Source organism: Condylura cristata, unplaced genomic scaffold (assembly GCF_000260355.1).
Source record: "Condylura cristata isolate star-nosed mole 26May11 unplaced genomic scaffold, ConCri1.0 scaffold00008, whole genome shotgun sequence".
NCBI classification, from domain to species: Eukaryota; Metazoa; Chordata; class Mammalia; order Eulipotyphla; family Talpidae; genus Condylura; species Condylura cristata.
In genome coordinates, this window is record NW_004567109.1 from 59,132,199 (window position 1) to 59,144,998 (window position 12,800).

Here is a 12,800-nt window from a genome sequence, read left to right on the forward strand (position 1 = left end):
CCACCACACTACTCCCTAGGAATCTTTGACCTCTGATGCCTTGAACCGTTCTTTAGTCCTGAAATGGCCTCTAGATGTGAAGGGATTTGCTAGGCATGGAAGTCAGATTGTTAAGGGGAAAGATGTCCTAAAGGAACTCTGCGTATTTGTGGACTCCACCCCCTACTCCAGCTTTCTGGCACAATTAAATTTTAAGTGCTCCGGTGAGGACCCACAGACAGGCAGCCCAGTTCACACTGAGTGACCCTGTAACAAGATGACCCCCAGCCCGGCTGTTGTGACATTGGGACAGTGGTCTGTCTGGGAGTGAAACAACTCTGAGCAGTACCTCAGCCCACCTCCACACAGGCACCTGCCCCAGCACGCGCGCACACGCGCGCGCACACACACACACACACACACACACACACACACATACACACACAACTTGTGAAGTCTGGTCCTAGCGCTGTTGGGCAGACTGGAGGCTGAAACTTTCTCCATTACCAGTCTACTTAAGATGGAATGTAAAATGGAAATGACCATTTGATGAGATCCAGGCAACAGAAAACCTAACTCTCTTACCTGTATCTTCTCATAGACTCAAGCCCGCCCGCGCGCCTCCTGGCTACAAGGCCGTGCTGCGGCCCCGGTCCGGGTCCCGAGCGGCGGCCGGTCCTGGGCGAAGCGCCGCGCTTCCACGCACAGGCCAAGGGCAAGAACGTGCGGCTGGACGGCCACTCCCGCCGGGCCACGCGGCGCAACAGCTTCTGCAACGGCGTCACGTTCACGCAGCGGCCCATTCGGCTGTACGAGCAGGTGCGGCTGCGCCTGGTGGCCGTGCGCCCTGGCTGGAGCGGTGCGCTTCGCTTCGGCTTCACCGCCCACGACCCGTCGCTCATGAGTGCCCAGGACATCCCCAAGTACGCCTGCCCCGACCTCGTCACGCGGCCCGGCTACTGGGCCAAGGCGCTGCCCGAGAACCTGGCGCTGCGCGACACCGTGCTGGCCTACTGGGCAGACCGCCACGGCCGCGTCTTCTACAGCGTCAATGATGGCGAGCCGGTGCTCTTCCACTGCGGCGTGGCAGTGGGCGGCCCGCTCTGGGCGCTCATCGACGTCTATGGCATCACCGACGAAGTGCAGCTCCTGGGTGAGTCATGGCTCCCCCCTGAACCTGGGTACTACCCCCATGTGACCAGGTAGAGGGGCCCTGTGTGCAGGGGTGTATATTTCACAATCACAAACATTTCCAGAGGGCACATTTTGCCAGGCGATGTTCTAAGCAATTTATACTCATATATTTGCCTAACAACCTGCCTACCCCATTTTATATTACCAGAAGGGGAAACTGAGGCACAGAGAGGTTTAATGACTCGCATTGCAAAACCAGGAATGCACCCAGGTTGTGTCCACAGCCCACACTCTGCTCCAGACTCATTCACTCTGTTCCTTGCGCATTCACTCACTCATTCACTGTCCCATGCATGCATTTATTCATTTGCCCACTCATGTATCCATTAATCTGTGTATTCATTCATTCACCCACAAATCTGCTTTGTCACTCAGCAGTCAAACTTGCACCCTAGTTCTTCACTGTCTACAATGCCCAGGTGTGAGCAATGTTATTGTTACAGGGAAGCCCAGAGTGGACTGGGCCGCCTCTCTGTGGGGCCTCACCCACACAGCTCAATATTCAGTTACACTGCAGGTACACACAAAAGGGTCAATAACGGATTTGATTTATTTACAAAAGGGGAAAGGAATAGAAACAACTCAGGGAAAGAGAGCGGGATACAAAGTAACTGGAATGAATACCTTATGGCTAGGCTGACTGAACATACGAGTCACTCTGGTCAGGAGAGCTGCTTCCCTAGAGAGAGTGAAAGATGCAATCACACCCTATTTATCTCCCAAATGTCCCAGAATTCCTGCTAGCTCCGCCCTGGGGTCCTCACAGTTCTCTCCCTGGTACTGCTGGGAGTTGTAGTTTCCAATCACTGGAGTAGGGGGTAAAGTCCAGAAAGCTGAAGTACAGGGTGGAGTCCACAAAACTCTGCAGAGTTCCTTTGGGACATCCTTCCCCTTAACACTATGTATCAACCCACCTTAAAGGGATTCATGGCCCATTAAGGGCTTTTCAAGGCAGGCAGACACCAAGACACTTTTGGCCTGACTCCAAGACACATTTGGCCTGACTCCTCCGAAGTGGCAACCCTGAATGCTGAACTCCCTTAAGTGAGAACTCAAGGGAGGAGAAATTTGCTGTCCTTATCTTAAAACCTTTTTTTTTTTTTTTTTACTTTTTTGCACTGAGGTAAAATTCTTAACCACTTTAAAATGCACAAGTCATTGGTAAGTTGGTACCCATCACCTCTGTTATCACCCCAAAGGTGATGTGGGTGTCCTTTCCTCCCACCTGCCCCTGGAAACAACCATGCACCTGCTTTCTGTTTGAGACCTTAGCTCTTGAGTCGCAGGGTGCCCTTGAACCAACCTAGCCTCAATTTCTAGGGGAGCAAATGGGCAGATTTCTAAGGGCACCTGGAAAGAGGCCTCCATGTCAGCCACTTGCCATGAAGCCACAGATCTAAAGAGCATTCTGAGTCCGTCCCTCCTCAGAGGCAGCCAGTCCTCCTCGTGTTCCCATAGATCAGTTGTGCCTATTTTGAATTTCATGTAAACGGTACCAAGCTGTTTATGTGCTTTTGTGTCTAGCTATCTCAGTATGGTATTTTGAAAATGCATCTGTATTGCTGCTGTGAATATGGATAATTTATTTCTTTTTATTGCTGGGTAATATCCCCTGATCTGGATGGACCATAGTTGGTTTAGCTGAATGTTTGGGCTGTTTCTGGCTTTTCAATCCTGCATCTTGAGGAAAAACATTGACTCAGACTCCTCATCCCAGCTCCCATGCCCATCCCACAAGAGGGAAAGGTCCAGTCACCTAGCTGTACCCTTTTCCCTGCCACCAGAAGAAGGAAAGTAGAACTATTGAGTGGTGAAGAGCAGGGGGTGACCGCAGCCCCACACCTGACTCTCACTTGTCAACTGTGTGGCTTTGGCTGGGTGGCTGAACCTCTCTGGGCGTCAATCACATCTTGTGGAAAATGGGCTGGTAATATAGCACCAGCCTTATGGGAGTGTTGGCAAGGTTACACAAGAGGGTGTATGAGAGTGATGTAGCACCATGTCTGGCACATGGAAAACACAAAAAATCACAGCTAAGAAACAAGAATCTTTGGGGTTCACATGAGGACCAAAGCACCTATCTGAATTCCAGGCTTAGGCAGACTGAATTGTGAACAGCCATCCACCGGCTGAGCTGTGGCCTTTCCTGGACATCTTAACCATCTCTTCCCTCCCCCCATACTCTTTTCCAGGGAAGCCTTTGGTATTTCACCCCCAGGAGATGTCATTCTCTAAAACCTCCTCCATCTCTTGTCACTCTTTTGGAGCTGGGAACAATCACACCTTATTCACCTGCTCCTCAGACAACCCATGGCTCCAGTTACAGCCAAGAAATCACTACCACTTCCTAATCAGCGCAAGTGGATTAGGAGTCCTAAAAAAATACAAATTGGAAGCAGCCTGTGATGACTTAATGAGGCTGAATAAGCCCATGAGGAATCAGAGACTCTCCCCCACTCGCTGGTTCATGTAATGAACCCCACGGAACCCCAAACCCCTGGAGGGGTGGGAGAGACAGTGTTTGCTGGGCAGTCTGTGTAAGGTGAGAGAGGTCGTCCGTGCCTGCAAGCAGTGCCTGAGGCTGGCGCTCTGTGCCAGTGAGCAGGAAGGGCTGGCCCAGCGCCTCAGGACCTTTCAACACAGGTGAAAGGGGGAACTGCCACTAGGAGGCAGTCCCTGTCTGGGTCATGGGTCAATCTCACTCCCTTCTTTATACCTTTATGAGCGATCACTTAAAAGTATATATGTAAAGACTGTGTTGCTTCTGTAGTCATAAAGGGCAATACAGTTCATTTCCTTTCTGAAGGTAATATGAGATACGAGGGAAGTTTCTGGCAGATGATCAAGGATCAGTTATTAGCTGTATCCTTCCCTGGGTTAGGGTGAGTTGACATTAGTTACATAAAGAGATTATGTTATCGACAATTATCAACAATGATTTATAGTCAGGATAAAAAAACTACAATAGAAATAAAAACTAAGCTAGGCAGTGATGACTTTGTATAGTTTGGATGCAGGAAACAGAAGAACCACAAACCACCTCCCCCTGAAAATGGGGTCCCACCTCCCCAGTTCCTGAGAGAACTTGGCTTCCCAAGGGTGGTGTCTAAGGTACCAAATGGATAAATAAAAGGTTCCGGTGTTTGGTTCTCCAGAGTTCTCTGGCTTCCCCTTCCTCACGAGGAAAGTGACATAGTTCCTTTAGAGATCCCCAGCTATAAAACCCCAGAATAGAAAAGTCCAGAATAGGGACCCCTCCCATCCTCCTAAAGTTGGATCCACTGGGTAAAACCAGAAAACCAGTAAACAAAAGTGGCATCTTGGGTCACACTGTCAAACATAAGGCAAAATACAGCATGGCCCTTGCATGTGAATTTCAGAAAAATAGCAGTTTTTACTACGAATATATCTATACCATATTTGAGACATGCTTATAAAAATAATCTGTTTACCTAAAATTCAGATGTAACCAGCACCCGGTACTTTGTCTGGCTGCCCTTTCTGGGTAACATCTTCCCCACTGTGTGCACTGTATTTGCCTAAAACTTGAACCAAAGTTCGTTCTCAGACATAAAAAGGGGTTCATCAGCCTTGTATACATTTTTTACCCAGTGGAGTTGTGTTTGCAGCTCACTGTTCTCCTGCCAGAGGTCTGTTTTCACGTGACCAGGCCTTGGAGTCCTTCTTCTCACCCAAGACAGGGTGACATGGCCCCTTTTAAAGAATTTGGGGCCCAGAGAAGGCAAATAGCAAGCTGGAGAGTGGCAGAACCATACTTAGCACCCAGGTGCATCTGTATTTCATTCGGTGGTCCTCAGCTTGGGCCCCACATGGGGGTCACATGGCGAGCCCTGAGCATCCCACTTGCCAGCCTGCATCCCAACCAATTAAATTAGAACCTCCCCACACAGCCAGATTTCAAGGCTCCTTAGTGGCTCCAGGGCATGGCCAGAGCCATGATCACACCACCACCTTTTGCAAGAGCTCCTCCATCTTTCCCACTGGGGCGTGGTAGCATCGCAACTCCCCTTCATGTTCTCTTTGACTCTTCTTCACCCCTAACCCCACCCCCAAGCATGCTTCCCTGGCCATGTAAGCCCTTGAACATATATTTAAGAAATAGGTAAAGGCCTCCATGGTAGCCTAAGGACACGGGGCCACCCATCCACGATGGCCTGAATTCATCCGGCTGTGGCGCTGACCCGCATGGCACAGCAGACCTCTCCTGCCTCACCCGCTGCTCCCCCAGTGTTTCAGAAGACCTGCCTGCTCTGCTCCCCACTCTGTGTCTGGTGAATCTTCTTATTCCCCATCCCACCCCCAAACTCAGTTCTATGCAAAAATAAATATAATCTTTAAGAAACAAAAGGAAAGAAATAGGTAGAGTTAGTTATAGGTTTTCTATTCCTATGCAGATGGTATTGTGCTAAGAATCTATTTTCTCTGTTTTTACTCATCCCTTTTTAGGATTTATCTGGATTCTTGTTCCCTAGGGGCCTCCCACTTGGGGACATTTGGCCTGCCTGCCATCAGCCTCTCAGCCTCTCCCAAGCACAGCCAGCTGTCATGCCTCAGGGTCTTTGCACTTACTGGTCTCTCACCTGGCCTGCCTTTCCTTTAGATCTGAGTGTTGGTTGAAGAAACATGCTGTCTGGCATTCATAGGAACGCCTAAACAGGCTTTCAGACCTACACAGCAACCTGTCAGCTGGCATGTGCCTCAACTTAAAAGCTAATGTTAAAAACCACAGACCTGCCACCCTAATGTTCATGCCCAGAAAAAAAACAGGAAGGAAAAAGGGCCCTTGGGTTGCCCAACCACCCCAGCCCATTGCTCTTGCAGTCTGGCTGGGTCCGGTCCCCTGGGTGCCGAGAGCCTGAGATTTCTCTAGATGCCCCTTTGGGTCACAGAGAAGGGACTGAACCCAGGCAAATTACTTCCTGCCAAATTTAGCAATTCTGGGCTCAGGGAAGGAAGGTTAACTAGGCTGTGCACACCTTTCTCCCTCCTGTCACCTTGTCCCTTTCCTAGAGTTTTGGGTCCACTGCTCTCCTGGGCACTCCTGTCCCTCTCTGGGCAGCTCAGGAGGGCTAGTGTCACAGGCCCATTGTCCTTCCTCTGTCTTGTGGCAGAAAGCTGGGCAGACTCAACGGACAGCACCAGCCAGGACTAGGTTATTTAAGGCCATGTTGTCAAGTATCATTGGTTATAAGTGACAGAAACCTACTCAATCACATTTTTAAAACCAGCAAATTAAAAATGAAAACTCCAGGGAATAGCTGCCTATAAGCCTGGCTTTCTGCCTGGCCCAAGGAACAGTGCCTGGAATCCCAGCCTGCCTCGGTATACCTCTTGTCCTGATGCCAATCTCTGTTGGTGTCATCTTCAGCGGGCTTTCCCTCTGGGGTTGGGAGAGGTCACCAGGAGCTCCAGTCTCATGTCCTGCCAGCTTGCTAAACTCAACAGAACTGTTTTCCTCCACGGTCTAGCTACCAGTCAAGGCTTGACCTCACTGAGCTCCAGGGCCAGGAGATGAGGTAGAGTGGCCAGCCAGGTTAGTTCCCTCTTCAAGGTAATGAGTGAAAGAGGTGGGGGCAGGACAGTCACCCGACCTATGGGCGAGGTGGAGAGATGGGATGCCAGCAGCTAGAAATGTATCGCTCTTTTACTCTGCTCCCCTCCCCTCCTCCCTGGTCATGGACATTGCTCCCATGAGTGATCCCTGTCGCTATCACTATCACCATCATTGGCCTGACTTTGCAGGTCTCCAACTTGGTAACCCAGTATCTCTAGCAGTAATCGTCTGTACCCTTCCGTTTCATCTTCTGGCTGAAGTTCACCACTAGGAATAGTTGTCCCCGGCATCCTGGGGAGATCTGGTTCCCTACAGACATCAAAACCTACAGATATGCAAAATGTGGTATAAAATGTATAAAATGTGGTATTTGCATATAACCTGCGCTCACCTTCCTGTTACTTTAAACCATCTCTAGATTACATGTGATACCTATGGTACAGTGCAAGTGCTATGTAAATCATTATTATACTGTATTGTTTCAGGAATAATGACAAGAAAAAAGGGTCTGTACATGTTCAGTACAGAGGTTGAAATCTGGCTGCAACAGAGCTGCCCTCACTGTTTTCACAGGACTGGCCTGCAAGCTCACCCTTTTTCAGCTCCGCACCACCAAATCCAGAGCTCACATCTCAGGCCTTGCACCTGGCCTTTCACTTTTGGCACAGGTGACCTCTCCCTGCCTCTCTGACCTGCTTTTTCTCCCACCTCCCTGGCTGCTCCTCCTCAGCTTGCTACTGCCCCCTGCCTCTGCGTATAGGCTGAGATCACCAGCACGCTGGCCTGGGCTCTCTTCTCCCTTCTGTTATACCATGTAATACAACAGGCATATAGAAAAGTGCCTGAACCAGCTCAAAGTATAACAGATGGTCATGAGCAAGGTCATTTCTCCTTCTCTACCCTGTTCCTCAGGTCATCTGAGCCTTGAATCCCATCTCTAAGCTGTTGGGTCCCAAATCTGGATTCCTCTGAACTCCAGACTTCCCTCTGCCTACCCACATCTCCGGGTGTCCAAGAGGGGTCCCCCACCAAACATGCTCAGCCAGCCATCCCCATTGTCAGTGGGTGAACACCCACCTGGTCAGTCCAGAACTCCATTCTGGATTCTTCTCTTCCTTGCCCCATGTCCTTTCTGTCAGCCTGTCCTGTCACTTCTGCGCCGATGCATGTCCGACTCAGTCTTTGGAGACAATGAAGTGACTGATAAATGACCCTCTCCGTCTCCAGTTCTTCCTGCCTTTGTTTTCATCTTCACAAAGATGGCTTCCCTTGGGACGTAAGTTTTCCCTTATTTCCAGCCCCCTAGATGTTTTTGACCAAAGTTAGGAAAGGAAAGACCCTAGCTTGACCCCAGACCCAAAGGCAGGTCCTGGAGGTGGCCGAGGGAGAGTGGAGGATCAGAATGTCTATTCCAACTAGTCCAGGGGACTGTTGCTGTAACAGTGCCCAGTGGGTGTTTGTGGGAGGAAGGGGCCTCCTCTTGGATCCCCTCTTCTGAGGTGCCATAGTAGTCCCCTGGCTTGGGGCTGAGTGGACATGCTGGGCAGCTCTAGAACTGAGCAAGGCCAGTCACTGTGGAGGCAGTATTGCTAGTTGTCAAGGAAACTGGCTTTGGAGTTGCAACACCTGAAATGGAACCCCATTTCTGTCACCCTTGTCTGTGTGTTCTTGAATAAATCACCCACGTTTCAGAGCCCTGGTGTTCTTCCCCTCTGAATTATGCCCATTTCAAAGGCCACACGGGCTCATGCTGAGAATGAATGGGGATGATGAGTGTGGAGTTGGAGTTGCATCTGGCAGGTGCTCAAAACAGCTGAGTCCTTCATCCTGTCCAGAGAGTGGGTGTGGAGGCATCACAGGTTAGCGGCAGGGTCTTTATGCCCCCTTGGTAGCATTTCCATGTTGGGGTTTTGGCCTGTAGCCGACTGGTTCTTCCCAATACAGTCTGAGATTCTGAAGTGTCTAGTATAGGCCGGAGCTGTGCTGTCTTGAGCCTGTCTCACCTGACAGGGACAAAGTTCCTTGTTTAAAGATAATGTAAAATGATCCAAACTTTTCTAAGGGGCTTCTGTGGGCCAGGTAGCAGGCCAAGTGCTTACTGGGAAACATATCAAGCTTCACTGCCTCAGAAATGCTGATCCTTTGCATGGGCTCTTTTCTCACCCCTTCACAGATTGTTCTCCCTTGGCCTTCCGGTCTTAGCCCAAAGATCACTGTCAGAGATGCCTGTCTGATCTGCTCTCAGGCCTCACTCTGACCACATGCCCCTTTGACACACACTGGGAGAATCCCAGTGTTGCCACTCCTTGGCTGTGTGATGTGGGGTAACACGCTTCACCTCAGTTTCAGCACTCCACCGCTGAAATGTGCCTTTTATGGAGCCATGCACTATGGTGGCTCCTGCTGGTGCTCATCAGGCTATGCTCAGAGCTTGCTTTCAGATGCTTCACTGAAGTCTGTTCCCCTGGAATGGGAGCTCCATGGACACAGGGGCCTGGCCAGCTCACTCACCTCTTCATAATGCCTAGAGCTTAGCACATGGGGAGTGGTCTTACACAATCAGTGATGAGGTATAATGATAAAAAATGAAAGTTCTGAGCACTTAGTTTGTGCCATGCTCTGTAACACTTCTTATAAGTATCTGATTTAATTTCCATAACATCACAGGAGGGATGTGAGTAGCATGCTGGGAGGATCTAAGAACTGAGCAAGGCCAGTCATTTTGGAGGTGTTGGGTAACATCATTATTCCATTTCAGCTCAGGAAGCTGAAAGTCTGAGAGGTGAACTGACTTAACCATAGTCATATAGCAGGAAGGGCTGAAGTCAGGAACTTGGCACTGAGTATCCCTGTCCACACAACATGCTTTTAATTAGGGTGCTACACTGAAGGGGAATGGGGGCCCTGTGTGGAAGGGTTAGGGACAAGGAGTGTTGGGGTGAGGAACAGAAGCCTAGGGCCAGCCAATGCTTTCAGGCTTGGTCTAGCTGAAGCAGCAGGAGTTTGGGGGTGGGAGGGAGAGGAGCAGGGGAGCCTGGGGAATTTCATTACACCAAGAGATGCCCAGTAATATCATCTTGTCTCAAAAGCTTTTTTTAAAAAAAGAAGAAAAAAGGACATGTTTTAGTCTATTTCTATACTTTTTCCCCCTGATTATAATAACATTAATCCACATTCATCAGAGAAAATCTGAAAACTTTATTATAAAGACATAGCTATCCTCACATTGTTGATGTATTTCCTCCTTTATTTTCCCTGTACATCCTAGATACCTTTCCCACAAGACTGGAATCAAGTTATATATTCAGTTTTGTTTCATCTTTTGTTCACTTAATGTGATGTTATAGGTATTTTCCCACCCTATTAAATTTCCATTGAAACACTTGACTTTTATAAAAGCCACTGGGGTTTTTCTCATAAAATCTTGGATACAAAAGTAACTCTGATCATCTTACCCCCCAAGAAATCATTACCCATTGTTCTCTTTACAGAACTTGCCTCCCCAGTCACATAAATAAAATGATACAGATACGCACGCACATGCATTCTTTTTTAATGAACCAAATCCCCTCAAGTCATAGGGAAACATCTCCTATGGTAAGACCTACATACACATCCAGATGCCCTCTGATACCAAGTAAGTGACTGAGCTGGATGAAGAGGGGCCACCTCAGGGCCATGGGGAAGGAGAGATCAAAATCGGAACATATGAAAGAAGCTTTAGCCCCTTGTTATCATAGCAGAATTCAGGCCCACTGTTGTCAGCCCTTGTGATTTTCTAAAAGCAGCTATATATCCAGTTTAAGTGAAATAAAGTTTTGGCCACTAAAATTAAAAAAAAAATTATTATAACAAAAAATGCAGGGGAAAGGGGAAGAGATGAAAAGGCAATCTGTAACAAAGTGGGTAGACTTTATTTGCATCTTCATTTACACAAACTAGAGGAAAGCATATTCTCATATATGTCTGAAGTCCTTAATTTTTAGGGAAATGCTGAAATTTTTTTCAGAAGAAATAATATGTATAGGATTAATTAAAAAAAAATATAAAGTTGGTAGGATATCAATGAAACAAGATTGACCATGAATTGATAATTGTTGGATTTGGTAATCAGCATCCATACTATTTTAATATGTAATATATTTGGTTTTCAAAAGTAAACAGTTTCCAAAAAGTTTCCAGAGGCCATCCAGACTATCAGCAGGCCTAGACAGAATTAACTGGCCGAACACTCTGCAGATGCTGCCAGCATGGAGGGCACGGGTCAGGACTAAGGTAGCATACTCTCCCCAGGGGCTAGGCAGTGCTTTTTTTATGTTCATTATGACTTAATTTCACATTTGGAAAACTCAAGAGGAAGAACTTTCTCCCCACGATATAAATTACAGAAGTGATATAAATTACATTTAACAAGATCCTGGCTAGAAGGGTCTTTTTTTTTTTTTTATAAGTTTGATTTTTTTTTTTAACTTGTCTTTTTTTACATATGGTTAACAAGAATATTTTTATCACTAAAAAGACCTCAAAACATTTTAATGACTTTTCCTGATTTATTATTCAGGGTGGCAACTGGTCTCTTCTAGAGACTTCATTCACTCATTGACTCAGCCAGTAAACTACGTAATAAGGCTGTTTTTCAAACACTCTGCTAAGCACTGATAATATGGTGGAAACAGACTGTTGTATACCCTGCCCTCCAGGGACTTACACTGGGTTGGGAGACAGTCAACAAGTAAGCTACCAAAGTATGAAGCCCTGCATTGCTTCCTTATTTAACTGTAACACATGTACCAAGAACATTTTTTCAAGTCACTAAAAATTGTTCAAAATTATTTTCCTATGACTTTAAAAAAGCACAGAACAAAAACAAAGCCCCCAAACTTGAAGTTTCCTGTCCTATACAATGAAACAGCCTTATAGAAACCTTTCACATTCAATGCTGGAGTGCTCATCAGGCCCACACCCACACTTTTTCAGAGAAAACACTTGCTGGCCAGATCCAAGGCACAGCTTTGCCATTTAGCTGCTGTGTGATGTTGGTCATATTCCTTAACCCCTCTGTGCCTCAGCTCCCCACTTTGCTAAATGTTGGGTAACAGTACAGGTTTTGTGAGAATTAAATGAGATAACACTGAGAGCCATTTCAAAGTAGCACCTGTCACACTGTAAGACACAAATACAAGGGTTTGTTCTTTCTCCTGCAGTTAGGGAGGGAGACAAATGCCTTTTTTTTCTTTTTTCACTTTCTTACATCACTTTTCCCTTCAGATGTTGTCCCCATAGTGCTCCCACCACCACAGTACCCATGAACCATCACCATCCTTTATGCTGTTCCCTTCCCTCTTCTGTTCCTTCTCCTCCACCCCACCCCTGCTATAGGCCCCAGATCTATGGTCGGCCTGTGAGTTTCTGAGTTTTATTTTTTTCTTATTTCACTTAGCATAATCCCTCTCAGCTCCTTCCACAATGCTGCAAATGGCATGAGTTTCTTTTTGAGGGCTGCATAGTATTTCATCTTCAAAAATAGAATGTTGAGGAGGGACAGAAGGGTGAGAAAGAAAAAAAAAGGAGAAAATCGGAGGTGGAAGAAGAAATGGGCTTTATCTGCCCATACTTAAGATAAAAACCCTATGGTACACCTCTCCACTCTCATACATCTCAGGATGCCCAATGGCTGCCTGGAACCGGGGATCACAATGAACCCTATGTATGCATACCTATAATGAATTTTATAAACTAGGCACAATAAGATATTAGCGAAAACCAACCCGCTGTAAAGCAGATCAGCCGGAAAGTATTCTGTGATTATGCAGTGTGGTCTCTTGCCCTCAACATAATGCAGGTGATGTCTTCTACCACCACAGGCCACCGATAAGGGGTGAGGGGGTTGCTAGCTATGTCAGTAAACAGGACCATGCTCCATCCAATTCTGGCACCTGCAGTTCCTGGAGACGCTGGCACCCTGAACCAGGAAAAGAAGAGACCAGGGCAGGGTGGGCCTGGGGGAGGCCCGCGGGTGGCAGCTCAGGGTGGCCCTACCCTCACCCGTGCC

The 12,800-nt window shown here is 47.6% G+C and overlaps 1 protein-coding gene across 1 annotated transcript in view; it reads left to right on the plus strand.

The window, feature by feature from the left end:
• The window catches only part of NEURL1B (neuralized E3 ubiquitin protein ligase 1B), a 41,617-nt gene that overhangs the window by 22,931 nt on the left and 5,886 nt on the right, over positions 1-12,800 (plus strand). Inside the window, exon 2 of the mRNA XM_004679222.2 lies at positions 581-1,132. Within this exon, the coding sequence (XP_004679279.1) occupies positions 581-1,132 (552 nt within the window). The remainder of the gene's footprint in view (positions 1-580; positions 1,133-12,800) is intronic.